A 20,239-nucleotide genomic window follows, 5' to 3' on the forward strand; every position below is an offset into this window, starting at 1 on the left:
AAAAAAAAAGGAGACACAAAACTAAGCTGACCGTTGAACTAAAAGACTTAAGTTACTGGACCTGCATATAACTCAAGGCTAGGCTTTTCAGCAATGGAAAGTTGAAGTTGCATTGTCTTCTAAATATCAGGGATTAATGCTGTTTTTGAAAGTCTTAGATTATAAGGTAAAAGCAGGGTTTCAGAACCTCTGCTAAGTCAGCAGGGTTGTATATTTAGTTGTGTATGAAAGTTATCTTGTTACCTGAAGAACAAGTTGTGGTATCTTGTTTTTCCTGTTTTTGAATATTGCTGATTTATTCATTGCTACACCACAAGCCAATAGTGTATTTGTTTTGAAAGTACTGTGCTTGTACACACAGCAGTGCACCATTAGAACAGATTCCGTATTTTTTAATGTTTGGCAAAAAAAAAAAAGTACTAGAACGTGGGTAAGGAAGTAAAAAAGCTCAGAGTAATAATGATGACAAATATGTTTCTTTTCTTCCAGGATTTACTTTCACAGATGCACCATTATAGTCCTGGGGTTAAACAAAATGCACTCCTTGGGCTCAAAGAACTCCTGTCTCAGTATCCGTTTCTAATTGATGCACACCTTTCAAATATAATTAGTGAAGTGGCAGCAGTGTTTACAGACAAAGATTCTGGTGTCAGGGGAGCGGCTGTCCACATGCTTCAGTTCTTGGCTTCAAAAATAAGAGCTGAGCAGATTGCTCCGTTTTTTCCTTTGGTAAGTGCCCATCTCTCCAGTGCCATGACTCACATCAGCGAGGGAATTCAGGAGGATTCACTGAAAGTCCTGGACGTTTTATTGGAAGCGTACCCAGCTCTTCTTACAGACCGCAGTAGTATATTACTGAAGAATTTTGTAGAGCTTATTTCTCACCAGCAACTGTCAAAAAGACTGAAAAGCAAAGAGAAACTTTCCTGGATGCTGTCTGTTAACCCAAACCGCAGAGTAACATCTCAGCAGTGGAGGTTAAATGTACTTATGAGGCTCAAGAAGTTCCTCCAGGCAGTGGTTGATGGATCCAATGAAACAGAAGATGAGGGGCTTCAAGAACAAAGGGACAGCCCTCATTCTGTGAGGAGCCCGATATTTATAAGCTGGAAGGTCCATGCAAATAATCAACAACACATACATCTGTATGAAAATGGTGGCTTACGACCAAAGATGAACTCATCGTTTAGATTGAGGTGAGAAAACATTAATTCCAAAATAACTTAATGTCAGCTCTATGATTATGATTTATGATAAGCTGGCTTATAGCTGTTGAAAGCAACTATTTAATTCTTATTGAGACATTGCCTCTGAAGGGTCTTTTGGGGCATTTAGGGTAATGTGCAGTTTTACTGTGGTAGCTTGAAAACTGGGAAATAGTCGGCTGTGTCTAAATAATGAACTTTCTTGCTAGCAAGTTAAAGCTTTATGATATGATAATACTGGAAGAGCAACTTTTGAGGTTTTTTTTGGATTGCAAACTGAAGACTACAAGTTATTGCAGGCTGTCAGATAAGTGTAGGGGCAAGCAAACAGATTTCTCTGTACTAAATGTAAATGTGTTTGTTACACAGTGATAATGAATTTGACTGAAATTTAATGCGTTTACCTTGGAGAGTATAACAGCTGAACAGGTGTTCAGGAATCTTAATTTCTTCATTTTAAAGTAACTTCTTTGTAAAATAGTACGTTAAGTTAGTATGTCTGACTGTTTGAAGTTCTGCTGAGTTTCCAGTTGGGGATGTTCTTTATTCATCAGTTTATATCTTCACTATGAATAAAAGATGTTTCTTCTGAGATACATTGTTGAAAGTGGGAAAAGGAATCATTTGTTTAGTCACAGAAAGCTCTGTATGGTTTATAGTAACTCCAGGTAGGTCTGAGGTGAAGTTTAGGGAGAAATAACTAATGATATTTGTTTATCTCCCTCTTTCCTTATTCACCCACTCCTCAAACCAGAGGGGAACGTTCCCTCCCCAGCTTTTTTCTTACGGTACCTTTGAATGTTGCCATCCTCAGGTATATGTGCTTCTGTAGATGTTACGTATGTGGTGATAGAACACCTGGAATGATCTACCTGAAAATAAAAAAAATGCTGTTTAGCTGTTACACAGCACTTCTAGTTAATAAATTTCAAAGCGATTTGAAGAGAAACCACAACCCTTGTTATACTGCTAGGGAAGACCAACTACACTAAAGTGGGTTTTACCAAATTCATCCAAGGAGGTCAGTGACAGAAAAAAATATATAAAACCCACTGTTTAATCCATCATTATGCCTATCTCCTATCTTTGAAGGAGGCACAGAAGAAGTGATGTTCTCTTTTAATACCACAGCTATTGGTCTGAATTAGCAGATCTTTTCCATCTCCAGGCCAGTGACACGTGAATGACTGTTCCATTCCTATTCTCTTAGGTTTCCTCTTGGTAGAGAGTGGATTACTTACTGTAGGTATAGAGCACTTTCATTAAACTAAATAAAATATGCCGCTTGTTCTTACGAAAGTGGTCGTAAGTGTAGCATAAGAGTTCAGTCACAACCAACTGTCTCTGCTGCAGTGAAAGCCAGTCTTGAGGCAGCGCAGTGAAAAACAATCCTAAGGATTTCATCTGTACAGTCAGCATCATACAGTTACGGACCACAGAATATCAGGGGATTCTTGTATTGTGCACTGAATGATGCACAGTGCGTGATGTTCTGTGCCCCGTAGTAGTTAAAGGTGCATTGTATCCAAGGTCTAGGAAAGTAAACTTTACATCTGGTGTCACCTGAATTGGATTCCCCTTTTCTGAGGAGCTAGATTTCGGTGAAACATCGTGATCCGCTTCTGGTTATAAATACTTTCAAAAAGCCATTTGCAAGCATGAGGAGGAGCCAGAAGAGTAGAAGGAAACATTGCTAACATCCAAGGCAAAGTTGGCAGAGAAAACTGATGGCAGCAGAACAGAAGAATGGAGAGAGAAAGGACACTCGTACAAGGTACTTGAATATTCCTCTTTTTATTGCGTATGCTCACTGTTTTGGTGTAGTCTTTTTTTTTATTATTATTTGAAGGGCCCATAAAGTTTATTTTACTGGATATTCGTGGTATGTTAAGAGCAAAAGGTATTCTGCTAGCTTTTGTATTTGCTGTGAGAAACAGGGTAGACACCTACAGCATGAGGCCCTTCTCTGTGAAATCTTTTGTAGTAATCTGAAGAAGCTTAGTTCTTTCTCATCCAATCCCAGCAATGGCTTTTGACAGTCATTCCTTTTGCCTCTGCTGTGACCATTACTGCAGGGGCAAAAATGACCTCAAGTAAGAGGTATGAAAGGTCTTTAATGCTCTTTGAAGACTTCTAAGATCTTAAGCAGCGTATTTTTCTTTTTTTTTTTTCCTTTGAAGAAGTCAATGCAAAATTGTAAAGTCTTAACTATAGGTAGGGAAGAGTCAAGCAAACCAGAAGCTGTAATTGTATTGTATGTGTGCATTGATGATAAAAGGTCTCATAGAATCATAGAATTGCTCAGGTTGGAAAAGGCTGCAACCCAGCCATAGTACCCTAACTAACAACCCTCTGCTAAATCATGTCCCCGAGCACCACATCCAAGAGGTTTTTAAACACATGCAGGAATAAGTTTTAACTTCATTCTTTAAAAAGTACAAATATCTCTAATAATATATATATTTTTAGTTGCCAAGTTGTGTTTCTCTTGGAACTTCTATAGGTAGGGGTGCCAAATCCTAGATAATGTATTGACTGCAGAACAAGATTTTTAAAACAGCAGTGTCAGTGCTTGGTAAACTGTAGATCTCTTCTGAGCTTGGAATGCTGAACAGTTAAGTAGTGAACATCATAAGACTATTATTTTTGTAGTGTGTTAAGTCTTCCTACTATATGTGAATAAAAAATCATAATAAGTTAGGAAATTAATAGGATGTTCTCTGCATTATGTGCTGACTGCTGCCTTCTGCATCAAATTCGTTTCAGGTTTGGGAAAATGGAAAGCCTGCACAACTTGAGTTTGGTTATACCAAGGTGTATGATCTTGTTTTGGACTGGAAATGGTACTGAAGCAAAACAGTAGAGCATCTGTTCCTGCTGAGAAAGGACAAACTGAAGCTGCATAGTAAACTGGAGAAGACCTGAGTGGCCAAAGTGGAAGACATGGCATAGTAAATATGTGCTGTGACTTGTGATCAGATAGACAGATGTGGAGAATACAGCTGGGTGTTCTTCTGCTAGAGTTGATGATGGATATATCCATAAGGAAGAGGAGCGCAGTAATCTGACTTCAAGATTGAAAAAAAAATTGCTAATTTCCAGTGGCTTCCTATTTTTAGCAGCTGGCAGTTGTTTTCCTTTTTTCTGTTTCTTTTGTGCTTCCTCCCTTGACTTTCCTTTCCAAAATTTCTTTTACTCTCCTACTCTCAAGTTGCAGATAAGCTACCATGAAAAGAAATTCTTTTGTTTGATATTTTTCATAAGAATATTAGCATTTTAAGAGAAATGACAGCTTAAAGGCCTATGTATGTGAGTATCTGACAGCTCCCCTCAGTGATATTTTATCCCGATGTGAAGGTAATGTGCTTTCTGGTGTTTCTCAGAGCCACCCTACTGTTAGAGAATACTGATAATGGATATGTGACAAAAAGGTCAACACTTCATTTGACATCCAACTTTCCTTGTTCCGGTGACTGCATGTTGGCAAAGGGTATTGCACTCATCAAATGCATGCTGAACAGATCACGCTTATACTTGTAATCTGTTATTGTCAGCAAAATTTTATTTACCCCTTTTGCTGTCAATCTTGAATGTGTGAAAGAGAATATCTTGATATGTATGGGCTTCTTTTGTCGGGGTGACATGAAAGTTCTGCTAAGTTTTATTGTCCAGACACTTTCAGCGTCTGGTTGAGTCCATTTTGGCACTGATTCTTTCTTCTTAGAGTTTTTATTTTTATTTTTTCCCATTCCTTTTTTCATGTATCTATTAAAATAGCTGGTTGTGCATTATTATACTACTGTAGCAATATTCAGGTATTGCCAGCTTCTCATGTTTTGTGCTACTCATTGTTTAACAAAGTGACTTTTCTAGTGCAGATTGCTGTAATGCCAGAGCTCTGCTGTGGTACCAGATATAATTTTCAGAGAAATGGTGAAGAAAAAAGACTTCCAAATTATATTAGCCAACTACTGACACTATACAATTCCAGTCAAGCCTTCTCAAGTCATTACTTTCTTGTAGTTTCTTCTAGTTCTAGTTTCTTCTAATTCTTCAAGTCAAGACTTTCTTGCTCGGTGATGCTTTAAGGCTCATGACAGCCAATAACTGGCCACATCGGATTTGTCTGCCATGTCTTGACATGTCTACCGTGGACTTACCTAAACTTTGTAGTCTGAAAGAAACTGATGCCTTCACTGTGGTGTCTATAGCTGGTAGACAATTAACAAAAAATGCTGTAATTTAATAGGAGCAAAACTTAATTAAGTTGGCTGGACACATTGGTTGCTGCTGCTACTGCCGAGTTTGGAAGGAGAGGGGAATGTCCTGGAAAGGTGCAACTAATTGGATAGTTTGGAAGTTGCAGAATGACTAGAGAAAGCAGCTTTATCTCTTTAATCCAATCTGAAATTGAAGTATTTATAAACAATCTGTGGCAAGAAAGCAGGTAGTGATTCAGATCTCATTTTGCATTTATAAGTAGAAGTATCTTTGGGAATATCATTGAAATAGAAAGGGATTTAGTGGGAAATCCAGCATGAAATTTTTACCTGTATTAGGAATTCAGAATTAGGGGAATTCCTTACTATGAGCATTTTGTGAAAAAATTATCATGGAATGCAACATCAGAAATTATAAGTTGAAGTTGTTATTGCTCTTCTGTGTTGCTTTTTTTCCCCACTTCAGGTGTACTTCTGTTGTTTAGGAGCCCATTCAGAAGCTTTTGTATTGCATCAAAACAGCAGAAATTCTTCAGGAATTACTTTCTTTAAAGAATTTTCTTTACAGAATGGATATAAATTGTCTGAATTTATCCAGGAGCAGAATTTTGTGGATGAACCCTTTTGGACTAAGAAGTGTTCTGAGAATCTTATTTTTCTTGCTTTCTAAGATATTCAGTACATATATTTAGTTTAATCTCTCTCTTCATTTTTGGGTAATTTTTATTTGTCTTCATTAGCAAGACATTCTAATAATTTTTGGAGCTAGTCACACTTCAGAGTTTTATTTTAATTTAAACCACCGCAGTGGTAATTGATTATATTTTTGCTTAACTATTTTTCTATGGTTATGAACAACCATTGTGTTTTTTAATAATGATCTTCAGCAATAACTGTAATAAACCTCGTGCATTTGACAATACTTTGTAGTCAGTTTCATTATTTTGCTTCAAGGGACTTAAAGCTTTTTTAATTCTGTTGTGCTGAGCTTGGTGGAATCTCGTCTGTTGCTTGAAGGTGATATGATAATGCAAGTCATATTTCTCCCTTTTCTATAGACTACATGTAACAATGGGAAGTGAAATAATGACATGTAGGAAGCTGTTCTAAAAACACATATTTGTGGGGAGACTCAGGACCAGGTTTGTTGTAGTTGGTTTGAAATCCCTTTCAAAGAGAATATCTAGCAAGAAAAGAGGCAAATTTAATGTGTTGAAATTATATATTTTTTGGTATAAAGAAAGCAGGAAAGTGGTTTTGCTCTAAACTGTTTTCAAAGATGTGATCTTTATTTTTTCTTTTTTCTTTTTTCTTTTTTTTCTTTTTTTTTTTTTGCTTTTTGTCATATAGGTCTCTGGCAAGTGTAATGGACAGTGCAGAAAAAGGCCTGTCCTCGGCTGAAAATTTAAAAGGTTTTATTGAGATAATAATTCCATTACTGATTGAGTGCTGGATTGAAGCATCTCCTGCACAATCAGCTCCCATTCTCGGAAATCTTTTGGAATCAGATTGTCAGCAACTTATGCAGCAAGTGCTTAGTATAATACATTTGTTGTGGAAGCTCACAAAGCGGCTCGATGAAACATACAAAATGGTAAGGGAGAACTGAAATGTGGCATTAATAATGACAGTTCATATTTGTTTTGATCAGAAACCAGTGAGTTGGTTGTTGAGTTGGTGACTAAGTAATGGAAGTATTTTATTTAGTAAGAGACAAAAAGCCTTGGATTTTTTTTTTTAAAGTCTTTAGGAAAGAAACCAGTGAATTCATTGCTCAGTTTGGTAGTAGTCTCCAGGAATCCTTAGTGACTGCAGCATGGAAAGTTTTAAGACTGAAATTCATACTGTAGAAGAGGAGCGTTATCTCCCAGATAACTTCAAGAATATAAATTTGAGGAAATACGGAGATGTTCGTTCTTTTTATGCTTTGAAAATTTTTACACATTGGAGATGCAGAAAACAAACCCTAAGCCTTTGGAAAGGTAAAGGACAGCGGTGGACTGAAATCCTCTAACTGACTGGTAGAGCTTACACTGCGGTGCCATGACTGGTAGCATCCAATGGCACCAAATTGAAGGCTCGAGTATTTTGGAAAACATCCTTGAAACTTTTGCTCTGATTTGTCTCTTTACTTGGTAACTGGATTGCCTTTTTGTAACTTCTGCTGCTCTTCAGAAGACCTTGCAAACTGGCAGATGCACACTTTCTATGTTGGCTCTTGAGACCAGTTGGAAGGAAAATGTTGACAGCTCTTTAGTTTTGTCTGCATATAGGATTGTAGAACCATTCTATATACAGAACATACAGAATAATTACTGGAAAAAAATTGTGGTATCAACTCATTAGATCAGTGTTAGCCAACATACACAGCCTGAGGGATGAGTTTGGAGTGTCCAAACAAAGCACGCTGTTCCCGTTTACCTTTTCATCCTTTCGTCGGGATTTCTTGGAAGCAGGCAGAAAGGAGGCTGTGGCAACCTGCTGCTGCTGACCTTCTTCTTTAGGTTACTTCAGCGCTGCTGCACTTTGCTGTAAGGTGCCTGCCTCTTGGTCACATGAAAGGAGTACTCGTGTCGTGATGCAAGACATTTTATGTGCATATAGTTGCATTGTGACCTTAGGATATTTAAAAAAAAATGATGACTGTACAACTTATTTTTTGAGGATTCTGTGTTTTATAATTGCATCCTCTCTATTCTCTTTTAGTCACCTTTATATATAAAATGTATTCAAATAGAGCTCAGTTTAAAATTGAAAGTTTTGCTTATTTAATAAGTCCTTGGGCTGTAAGAGCCAAAGTGGTAATTAGAGACATCTTGTAAAAGTGCTCTGAATGTGCCTGTTAATCTTTGAAACAGTATGATGGTCATTTTCTTATTACTTGAAAATAAAGATTATTGTGTCTGACCAATATGCTAGCAATGCAGGCTTTTGTGTGTGTGTGGAACAGTGACTGAGTGTCTGTTAACCCACAAGGTACAAATATTTTTGAATATAATAACCTTTTCCTGTAAGGATAGACTCCTTAATGGAAGTTGTCCTAAGTTGTCAGGGTTTAAGCTACAAATGTGTTAATAATGGGAAAGATGAAGGCATTGTCAGAATATGTCTCAGTGGAAAATTAAGACGGTCAGAGTATCACTCTGATAAACTAATGTAAAAGCATTTTGAGTTGATATTTTTAACTACATTGGTTTAATATTGCATATATCCATATTAGTGTGTGCTAGGAACACATACCTGTCCACTTTGGATTAAATGTTATAATCTTGAATTGTATCCCATGTTTTGTGAACCTTCAAGTTTGTGCATGATGTTTTTTACTTATTTATTATTTTCTGTCATCTGCTTTCCTTAATAGGAAGTATGGCTTCGAATGAATTACCTTGTTGATTTCAAGCACCACTTCATGCGTAATTTTCCTTATTCTTTACAAGAAACAGTAAAACACAAGAAGAAAGATTCATGCAAAGGGTAAGAATAAACTCATCACAGCTTTTAGTTTCATAAAATGAGACAATATGTGTGAGTCTTATCTGATGTTAAGTTTCTGATGTTGTAAAGCTGTTTTTATTGTGTGTTCTTTGTAAGGTCTGTGCACCAGGGGGTTTTGGTTCCGCTTATTAAAAGCATTGGATAAGAATTCATCTCAGTGTCCTCCAATAGAAATGAAAATGCTGTTTTAAAGAAATGAAAGTATTTTATTGGAACCTTTAATCTGAAGTTTGCATATTGTTTAATGGTGATCCATGTTAATTTGACTAGTTTTATAGTTCTATTTTCTCTGCTTAATTGCTTCAAAGCATGGTTAAAGCATGCTTCTTCAGCCACATCTGCTGGATGAATACAGCCAGAGAGGGGCATGGGTCATGTTGTGCCTGACCTTTGTGGGAAGGCAGTATGGAATAGGCATGGAGAGACTGAACAAACTTATGCTGTTCTTAGCATAAGAGTGGGCACATGATTTTTGTTAGGCCAGTAGCAAACTGTCTCCCTTTTCAGCTTCCAGAGGTCAGACTGTATTCACACAGGGTCTTTTCTGGAGTTGTTCTCTGCCATTGCAATCCATGTAAATGGGTAGCAACCAGTTTTGTTTCCAAGTAAAAGCAAATTGTGCTACTGAAAATTGAGGTGTAGAAGTGGAATCTTGTTTTATGCTATGAGTCTTCCATGGTGTATGTATATTTGTACTTAAAATCCTCTTCGGTGTTTATATATTTATATATATGTATTGTGTTTTCCCTTCATGGAAGGACATATGTATCAGAGGTATAGGATTGCTCCCAGTTAAGTACTTTTATTTCAGCTAAAATTTGCCTGTTAAGTTCATAAAGTTCACAAAATGTTGTAGAAATTTCTCTTAGTACTACTAGTAGCATTTAAGTCAACATTTTCTTAATGTGAAAAAAATTACTAGCATTTATGCAGGCTGTAAACGATGCTCATAGGTTGAGATTCACTTCATTTTATAGCAACAGTTGCTGTATTGAATTGAAGATTAACTGCACTTTCATGCAGTTTCAACTGCTCTGTTATGTCATTTTCAAAACTGTGTTCTGATTGTAGGCATTCCTGTTTGCAGCTTTCTGCAGATAAATTTCTTGGTAACTCTCAATTTTGACTTTCAAACCTTGGTAGGATGTTGATGGTGATAGTTGACAAATAGATTACTTATTCCACAGGAGTTTGTAAAAAGGTACATAAATGAATTTTTCTCTGTTCACGGTGCTTTTTGTTGTTACGTGGTAGTGACAGTGTGATTCCTCTCAGAGAAAGAAACACAAGAGAATCTGAAAGTGAGGAGTCATTTTGCAGTGTTCCTTTTCCTATTTAAGGCAATCAGAAGTGCTGCTAGGCCAAGATAAAAAATGTCCAAGGGACACAATTTGGAGCTTTGATTGTTCCTGCCACAATAAATACAAGAAAGAGACATCATGGTGACAGAACAAAGATTGTAATTTACCTGAACATGGTGTGAAAGTCAGATACGAAGACTTGTGTTCACGTTAGAACTTTGGCATTCATTTATTTTTCCCTACCAAAGTAACAGCATATTGGAAGATGTTGAATATTTTTTGAGATGTTTCTTTTTCTTTCTGCTCCTCATTAGCAACAAGTATTGTACGACATCGTCAAACAATGTAGACCATCTTTTGCTGAACTTAACCTTGTGTGACATAATGGTTTCACTGGCGAGTGCTTCAACGCTTCAGGCGGATTCTGGTTGGCTGGACATGATAAGGAAATTTGTGACTGATACTCTCCAGGATGGCAGCAAGCTGAATAGCAAGCAGGTGAATAGATTGCTGGGTGTGACGTGGAGACTAATGCAAATACAGCAGAACAAAGGTAAGATAAGAGAAGTTTCTCAAAAGTGACATCTGTGCACTGGGAAAGATTGAGTTATTTTGTTGTTTCTGGGTCACTGTGTTATATCCTTGGATATTACATCCGTAATATGTTCTGTCTATGCAGGTGAACTGAATTTTCACACACAGTACTAAACATTGTTTCATTTTTAGGAATGGTGCTAACTTTATATTGCTGATACTCAAAATTTAATGTATTTTTTTACTTGTCTTCTGTTTTTACTTCTTTTACATCTTAATGATAGAATTATAGAATCGCTCAGGTTGGGAAAGACCTTAAAGATCGTCAATGCTACCCTAACTCTAAAAACCCTCTGCTAAATCGTGTCCCTGAGCGCCACATCCAAACGAATTTTAGACACATTCAGGGATGGTACTCAACCACCTCCATGGGGAGCCTATTCCAGTGCTTAACAGCCCATTCTGTAAAGAAGTTTTTCCTGATATTCAACCTAAACTTAGCCTGGTGCAACATTCTTAAGACATTCTTAGAAATTAGAAGACAAAAGAGTTTTGTTTACTGGAGGAAGATAGTTACCGGGGAGGAGAGCTGTGTGATGCTTTCATATTTCAGTCCTTATTTATAATCCTTAATGTAACTTGTAAGCATTCTTGAGTAATGCCATATGACAGTACTAGTTCTCTGGTAACATGAAAGGTGCTCAAGGCCAGGTTGGATGGGGCTTTGAGCAATCTGCTGTAGAGGAAGGTGTCCCTGCACTTGGCAGGGGAAATGGAACTAGATGATCTTTAAGGTCCCTTCCAACTCAAACCATTCTATGAAATGCCAGGATGGATCTGATGAAAGCTGTTTTAGTGTTTTATTTTAATCTTTTTCTAAGGGAAAACGCATTCCGATTATGACTTAGAGGACCTTTAGAGCGCTGTGTGTTCTCTCCTGTGCCTTGCCAAAATAATCCTTGACTGTGATCCAGATAAGACTTTGCATGACATGTTTGTTCAGTGGCTGGTGCAAGACTTATTAAAGAAAAAAGAGTTTTTCAGCAAATGTTAAGGTGGCAGTGGTCTGTTGTGTATCAGTCTGGTAGAATTGAATTCCACAGCCAACTGGAGTTTATGGAAAGAGCTGTGCCCTTGGCAACAGTTTTCATTGTTAGTGTTGTAAGACAAGATGATGTCAAATGTCCCTGAAATATATTTCAACAGTTAGAAGTTTCTCCTTCCAAATCCTTTTTGGTTAGGAATCTGTCTAGTACTATCTCCTAGACAACAAAGATAATAACTAAGCATTTCTATCTACGTTCCAAAACTTAGTCTCCTGTTGAAAACAGATCTAGTCCGCAGTCAGAGATGTGTCTGTCTCACTATCTGAGCTAAAGCAAAAGAGCTGTTGCTTAAGAAATATATTTCCAGCTATTATTAAACTGTTAAGTCAGGTTCTTTGCGCTTTTTCTTGTATTAAAACATTGATTTTTGCTTTATCTGCCAGACTTTTGTAAATAGCGTAGGAAAAAAATGAAGTAGCACTTCAGTTTTTCCTAGACATTGCAGAAAATAAATGAGATTAAAAAAACAAACAAACAAACAAAACAAAAACCCACCACAACAAAATCCTCTACAAATTTAAGTGAACTTCCAAAAGATTGGTATATATGGATCTTGTCTGCTGATTCCTTAAAGGTCCAGGAATTTTGCAGGAATTTTTGTAGAAAATTGTTTACCTCATAAATGTGTCTGTTGTGTGGAAGGTTTCCCTTATTTTTTCTAGATAATCCTTGTGCAGTACAAAAAGCCTGCCGAGATGTAAGATTAAACCTCACTTACTAGATGTTGAGGAAATACAGCTTCTACAGGCTGGTATAAATGGGCTGGCAAGAACCTCATGCATTGCAACAAGAGGAAGTGCACATGCCCCATCCATCAGTACATGCTGCGGCTATCGAGATGGAAAATGGCTTGTCAGAAAAGGATGTTCAATGGACATGGGGTTGACTGTGCGCTAGCGGTTTGCCCTAGCGGTAAAGAAGGCCAGACAGTATCCTGGTCTATATGAGGAGTGTTGCCAGCAGGCTGAAGGAAGTGATCCAGCTTCTCCTATCAGCACTGGTAAAGCAACATGGAGTCCTGTGTCTGTTGGACTTCGCAGTTTCAGGGACATGGAACTACTGGAGATAGTCCAATGAAGGACCACAAAGTGGTAGAAGGGTTGGAGCATCTTTCATATGAGGAAGCGCTGAGAGAGCCTGGAGAAGGGAGGGCTCATGGGAAACTGATAAATGTCTGTGAACACTTGCAAAGAAAATGAAGCCAGACTCTTTTCAGTGGTGCTCAGTGACAGGACAAGAGGCAAACAGCACAAACTGGAAGCACAAGGAGATCTCTCTGAATATCAGGGAAGACTTACCTACTGCATGACTGAGCACTGGCAAAATGCCTACTGCATGACTGAGCACTCCCTAGGAGGCTGTGGAGTTCCCACCTTGGAAGTCTCCACCCAGAAGCTGTATGGTCCTGGACAACCAACTTTAGGTGATCCTGCCTGAGCAGAGTGTATGGACTAGGTTGTTTTCAGAAGTTCCTTCCAACCTCAAATAGTCTGTGGAAGATGAACAACTGCTTTTTTTACTTTAGTTTTTATGTGCCATAGAAATTCTAAACTGTATTGTACAAGATGATAGTCCAGAACTTGGTACATACTGAAGGTAGAACTGTGAATTGTTCAAAATTTATCTTAAATCGAGATGAATGGTCTGAAAGTGTTTGCTTTGTTTAGAAGACAACACAAAAGAAAAAATGAGCTATTACAGTCAGTGTTTTCTTAGAACACAGTGGAAATCAAAGGAGGGAAGTGTAGTTAGGAAGAAATAGATAAAACAGAAACAAACAAAACCAAAGCAAAGTAATCCCACCACCCCAAACCTAATAAAGGTGAGATTAAATGAAGCCCATTGTTAACCTCCTTGGCATTATGCTACAGAAGTATGGTGATATCTTTGCTAGTTTTTCTTTTTTTTTTTTGTTCTGAGTTTGTTTTGAGTAGCTATTCATACCAGGGTGAAATGCACCACTTAATTTGTATGTCTTGAAGAGCTTTGAGCTGACATCTGAAGATATCTCTCCACTGTTTAGGATCAAACTTTGGATCTGGTCTTTATAATAAGGTTTACTTCTTTCTTGCATTTCTCAGGTATGACTAGCAGCAGTTTACTTTCAAGTTGTATTTTTGATAAATTTTCCTTCAAGTGAGACAAAACAGTCACTTCAGAAGGAGAGTTGCCGTGTGATTAGAACTAGACTATGTTAAAAGCCATGAGTGCTTCAACTGCATTTTGGAAGTCTGTACATTTTGGATCTTTTAAATACTACCTTTTTAATAGTGGATTTTAGAATTTTGTTTTTAAACTTGTCCCGTTTATAGGAACCAATTCAAACAGTAGAACTAGCTTTACAGAACATGCAATGGAGAGTTATTGGAAGGTAGCTGAATCTTCTGTGTGCTTAGAATATTTATTTATTACTACAGTTGTTCAGTTAACATTTATAGCTTTATATGATTTCTAGCTAATTTATGAACTGCTAGCTAATTAAGAATAAGCTAGTGTGCTGTTTAAGAAATGCTGTCCAAGATAAATCCAGGATTGTGAAGTGGGTAAGTTAATGCTCATAGTGAAGTCAAAATAATGTAATGGTTTATCCTAATTAAAATTCCTTCTAATATTTGATATATTTTTTTGGTTGACAAATTTGTTAGTCTTCAACTTCTGAATGGCTGCCTGCAGTGTGATAGAGTATGACCAAGCAATTTCAGGAGTTTTTTGTAGTGTGTCTTTGTATAGAAACTTAAATACATTCCTTGTTTTTGCTGGAACTTTACCAATGGCATCCATCCCCTGATCTGGATCCTTTTAGTATCATTTAGTATTATTTTTAGTGTGGAGTGTTCTTGTTAAAATGTTTCCATGGGCAGAAGTAGCTCTGTTCTGTTACTTTAACTGTTTTTGAATATATGACTTAAACTGCTCTGTTCATTTGAATGGAAAACAAAGGATTGTATAATCTTTTCACACTTAATTTGTACCTCCAATATTTTAGTCTGGCTTTTAAAGAAAGTGTTTTGCCATGTTGTTGGTGTACTGTACCTTCTGCACTTGCTGGCTGGTTTTAGCTGACTTTAACGTAAGGTTAGAACTCAGACATTGTTTTAAGCCTGGTGATAAAGTACAGCTGGCTGAAGCTTCAGAGAAGAAAAGATTGCAGTGCAAGTTTGGCAGTTCTCTTTGTAGTGGCTCTCCAGTGCCTCTGGAGGTATGTATTTTCGTGTTAATCAGAAAATGTGACTTGGAGCTGGCTGCTTCAGAGATGTGGAGAAGTGATCAGACTGATGTGTACAGAGAGAAAGATAGCTAATAGGGAGATAACGGAAGACACTGACAGTGAAATTTTGGATCTGTTGGTGAAGAGTAAAGGAGAGTGTTTTTATTTCTGTAGGGAAGAAGGCTGTGGAATGCAGCTGCGGAAAACAGGACTTCATTAATTCTGAGCTACCTTGCAACCTGGTGCACTAAGTTGCCTTCAGGAAGCTCTGAAGTTTTCATGTGTATGTTGTCTCTATATTCACGTGCTTCTTTCATAAAATACACAACAAGGTGATGTAGTGATTTAGAATTCTGTTTAGCAGTTTTTGTGAAATGTTTTGGGCCTTCGAAGATGACCGTAGGTATTTTCAGATGCACGCACAGGACGTATAATCAGTATATACGCATGAAATCAGAAAAGTAGAAAGCACTGTTTCAAATTATTTTTTTTTCTTTCTAGTGGCTACAGAACCCTTGATTAAAGCAGTATATACACTATACCAGCAAAGGAATCTGCTCTTTCCTGTTCGCACGTTGCTTTTAAAATTTTTCAGCAGAGTTTACCAAAAAGAAGATTCGAAGACTCAAAGAATCAGGTAAAAAACACTTCAGTGTTATTTTAATTTACACAGCATATTTATGTCAAAAGTTAAAATATTAATTTTCTGTGTGTGTGTGTGTGTGTTGTGAAATGTTTGTGTGGGTCTGATTTGGCACTGTCACAGAACTTTCAACATTTAGGTGCTCTGTGAGTTCAGGTTGATGTATATAAGCCTATGTACCTTTTTTTTTTTTCCTCCTTCTCTTAATCTAAGTACTAGATTTCATGCTTAACTTGCAATTAATCTCTTAACAACAAGCTCATTGTTTCTGATTGTGTGGTAGTCTTCCCTATGTTGTCAGTGCTCTGTACCTATAGCAATGGACCCATGTCCATTATTCCAGCCTGAGGTCATGGACTTGGGACTGAAGTGGTTCTGTTAGTGCACGTCTAGCCCAGTGTGTTATTCTTCTTTAATAAAAATATTTTCTTTGATCACTTTGGATGAGTGGCTCTGAAGAGACTAGGGTTAAGAAAATATTCTTGTTCTTTTGACTCCCAGTTTCTTCAATCTATTAGGTACCAGAATTACTTCAGGTAAGAGGAAATTATTCTCTATGTTGCTGTTAGACTTTTTCAGTGTAAGATTTGTCTAAATTATTCTAGAAAGTTTGAGACTTGTCAACTCACCTCATTCCAGCTATGTAAAATCCTTAAATACAGATCAGTCTGCATCAGTCTTGACATCTGTAAAAGGATGTATGATCAGATCCACAATATCTGCTTCTGTTGCTAGACAAAAATCAAACCTCAGCACTCCCAGAAATGTTGTTGTTAATTAGTGGAGTCAGTCTTTGGGAATTCTTTTCTGCAGCTCTTCTACTCTAAGTCTTGTAAAATGGGCAGGTCTGAATACAGATAATTAGATGTAGAGACAGAAATGTAGCATTACTATTTTAACAGTAGGAAATAAAGGAGGGAGTTTGAAAGATGGGGAAAAAAGAACTTGGGAACATCCCATTTTTCTTTTCTTTTTTATCTGTAGTGAAAAGGAGATGACTTTTTTTTTCATACTCACATAACCGCTTTTATCTGTGCTTACTGGAAGTCTCAAAACATCTCATCTGCAGTTTCGTACAACCATCTAATGCCTGGGAGGCTTCGCCTTTCTACCTTTAGATGTCATGAGCAGCAGTCGTTTTCCTGCTGTTCTCCTTTTCAGTCCTCTATGTGGAATGGTGACTTTTTCAGTAACAGGAAGTTTCTCTGTAAACATTCTGATTCTCCATCCTGATTTTTGTGTCTAATTTCCTTTTTCTAACTGCTAATTGTGCAAATTGAACTAAATTATTCTTCCAGTTATCCCTTATAATTCCATTTTACAGTGTTTTCTATATTTGCAATGTTCAGCTTTGTGTTAATGTTCACGGGGAAAATAAATGACTTGGCTGTGAATAGCTTGGGGTTAGGGAGAAGAATTACATATGTGGTTTGGTCAAAGTTTCTGGTATGATTTTGTATATCTGGAGGTAACAAATCTGTTAAGAGAGTGAATGTCTTTGAATAACTGCACCTTTAGGAGAGTCATGGTTGAGGTAATTTGTCTGCATGCCATAGGAATTCAATGAGAAGACAAATAGGATACAGGAATCCTTAATTTAATTATTGCATTAATAATTAAATTGCACTTGAAAAAATTACTTTCAAATTTAGACAGTGTAAGTAAAAGACCTATCTAAAAATATTCATTAATCTCAGTATTTACAGTATTATGTTTAATATAAATAGAAATATAATAAAGTCTAAAGAGGCAAAGCAGTATTTTCAGGTCACTCAGGTTAATATTTTTTTGGGGGGAGGTAATAACTTTTGGATTTGCTTTAGAAAACTATTTTAGTCTCATTTTTTAATATCGTTGCTTTTTAATCGTCATTTGATTAAGAATTGAAAGTAGATGAAAAAGAAGTTTTGGATCTTCAACATGGGGAGAAGATGAAGAACTTCATTATGGCTGACATAAATGCTTGATTTGCTGTGGTAGTTGGATAGGAAAAGAAAATGAACTAGAATAATGTTATCAACTCCTACTCAAAGCAGTGAGTTCTAGTTTGTCATTCTATTTTAAGATGGACCTGAATTGAAAAGCAAGATGTCAGTAAGGTAGAATTGAATTTGAAAATTTGGTAAGAAGAGTAAGAGCTTGACTGGGGAGTTCAGTGGTATTCAGGCTGTAGTAATCACAGTGAATTTTTAGCTTGATTCATAATTCATTAAATATAAAAAGATAAAACTCAGGAGAAGTGGGGATGTTGCCTTGCTGGCCTACAGTTCAAAGAAATACTTTCAAGAAGAGTTAAAAGTATGTATGCACTATGGATCAAATAAATACCTTTATTATAACCCCCATAGCATGTCAGTGTGCTCAGCTCTTCACATGAAATATTAATATATTTATTATAAACAAATCATCTTATCGCAGTTGGTTGTAATGTAATTATACCTAACGTTAAAGCAGTTTAGTCAAGACTAGGAAGGGTAAAGGGTTGTGTTATTTTTTGCTCCCTTTCTTTAGAAGTCGAAGTAAAGTTTTATCTCGCTGGTTGGCTGGCTTGCCTCAGCAGCTTGCTCTGCTTGGCCTGAGAAACCCCGAGCTTTCAAATCAGCTGATCGATATCATCCATTCTGCTGCTTCTCGTTCGAACAAGGAACTACTGCAAAGTTTACAAGCCACTGCTGTTCAAATATATGGTAAGCCTTTGCACTACAGCATACTGCGTTTTTTCAGTCACTTGGCAGGAGTTACAGTATGTTGAAAATATACAGATTTTCTAGGTGAATATCATCTGTACTGCATGTGTGGGGAGATCTATTTAGAGTCTTGCAACGTAGATTGAATGGAACCATGGCACCACGTATGTCACTTGTCAGAGTGGCAGAGTGATTGGTCAAAGTTAGCAGGGCTTTAATCTCATAGAGTTTTTTGTGTATTTCAAGAAGTTTGAAATTTGACATTTTTAAATGCACTTGCCAAAATTTCCCAAAGTATTTTTTCTTCCATTAATGTATTGCGCCTGTAAAGTATTCTGCTAAAAAAAAATATATATATATATTTCTCTGCAGTTGTGTTGTGATGTTTTCTGGCAATTTTGTTGAAAGTATTGTGATATATTTAGTTAATTCTTTTGACCAATGCACATCAAGTGGTCTAGTTTGGTTCCAGTTTGAAGATAAGCTTGTGCTGCTTCCTCTTGAAGACGTGAAATCAGAAATGGGAGAGAACGGATTTCCACATATTTAAATATCAAAAGATAGAATCTTCCAAATTTTATTACATTTAAGTTTATTAGCTACTTTAGAAGAATCTAAAGTGTATTTTGTACCTAGTTTGTAATTCATTCTTTGTGTTGTTTCAGACCCACTAGATGGCACTCTGGTTCTTCTCCCAGCCGAGGCCCAGCGGCGGCTGGTGCAGCTGGTGTACTTCCTCCCCTGCCTGCCCGCCAGCCTGCTGGCCTGCTTGAGTCGCTGCTGTATCATGGGAAGAATGTCCTCCGAGCTCGCTGCTACTCTCATTGGGATACTGCGCATGAGGTAACCTGCTCGATCTGCTCTTTAATTAGGGGTGAAAACACCAATGATTTTGTTAAACATGAACTTCGTTATTGGTTTGCACACGTTTAAATCTCAAAAGATCGATACAGAATGTAAGAATTGGCACCATAATATAACTTAATGCATCTGTCAAATATTACTCCTTCACTTTCCTTTTGACTGTGTCCTTACGCTAACCAATTTTATGCAGTGCTTGACAACAAAGTCATGTTTCTTATGTGGTACTGAGCACCCTCTACCCAGAGTTTTAACACTCGTGGTCTTTGGTCTGCCACTGATGGTGGCTTTTCCTTGTAAATACCTTTCATTCCAGTACATGAAGGGGGCCTACAGGAAAGCTGGGGAGGGTCTTTTTTGTAAGAGCTTGTTGCAACAGGACATGGAGAAATGGCTTTAAACTGGAAGAGGGTAGATTTAGACTAGGTAATAGGAAGAAATTGTTTGCTGTGGGGGTGGTGAGACACTGGAACAGTTGCCCAGTGAGGTTGTGGATGCCCCCTCCCTGGAAACATTGAAGGCCAGGCTGGATGGGGCTCCGAGCAACCTGGTCTAGAGGGAGGTGTTCCTGCGTATAGCAGGGGGTTGGAACTAGGTGATCTTAAAGGTCCCTTCCAACCTAAACCACTCCATGATTCTATGACTTGACCTCATAAATACTTTGACTTGACAGTGTTCGTAGTGCAAAATAACCAACCAGTGTGTATTCTCCTGTTCTGCTTTGTTTTTAAAGCATTAAAACTTGCTTTTCCTACAATTATCATGCTTAAATATTCAAGTCATGGTTACTACTGGGTGAGTGCCTTGTTAGAAATCATTCACACACTTGTTTTGCTCCTGGCTTGAGTTTAATGATGAAGTCAGGGGGAGGTTGTTGTTCCATGGAAGTGAGTGGAGGCTAGGATTTCATGACATTACTAAGTATTGTTGGAGACTGCATAAATGAACAGTAGCTAACCTTGTATGAATTATACTTAGC

At 37.3% G+C, this 20,239-nt stretch overlaps 1 protein-coding gene across 1 annotated transcript in view; it reads left to right on the forward strand.

Annotated features, from left to right (window-relative positions):
* The first annotated feature begins 444 nt into the window (after positions 1–444).
* Positions 445–20,239, forward strand: part of TEX10 (testis expressed 10) — a 32,552-nt gene continuing 12,757 nt past the window's right edge. The window contains exons 1-7 of the mRNA XM_010708645.2: positions 445–1,196; positions 6,776–7,019; positions 8,787–8,899; positions 10,536–10,774; positions 15,571–15,706; positions 18,224–18,399; positions 19,065–19,242. Coding sequence (XP_010706947.1) covers positions 460–1,196; positions 6,776–7,019; positions 8,787–8,899; positions 10,536–10,774; positions 15,571–15,706; positions 18,224–18,399; positions 19,065–19,242 — 1,823 coding nt within the window. The 5' untranslated portion in view covers positions 445–459. The remainder of the gene's footprint in view (positions 1,197–6,775; positions 7,020–8,786; positions 8,900–10,535; positions 10,775–15,570; positions 15,707–18,223; positions 18,400–19,064; positions 19,243–20,239) is intronic.

This window comes from Meleagris gallopavo, chromosome 3 (genome assembly GCF_000146605.3).
Source record: "Meleagris gallopavo isolate NT-WF06-2002-E0010 breed Aviagen turkey brand Nicholas breeding stock chromosome 3, Turkey_5.1, whole genome shotgun sequence".
Lineage (NCBI taxonomy): Eukaryota > Metazoa > Chordata > Aves > Galliformes > Phasianidae > Meleagris > Meleagris gallopavo.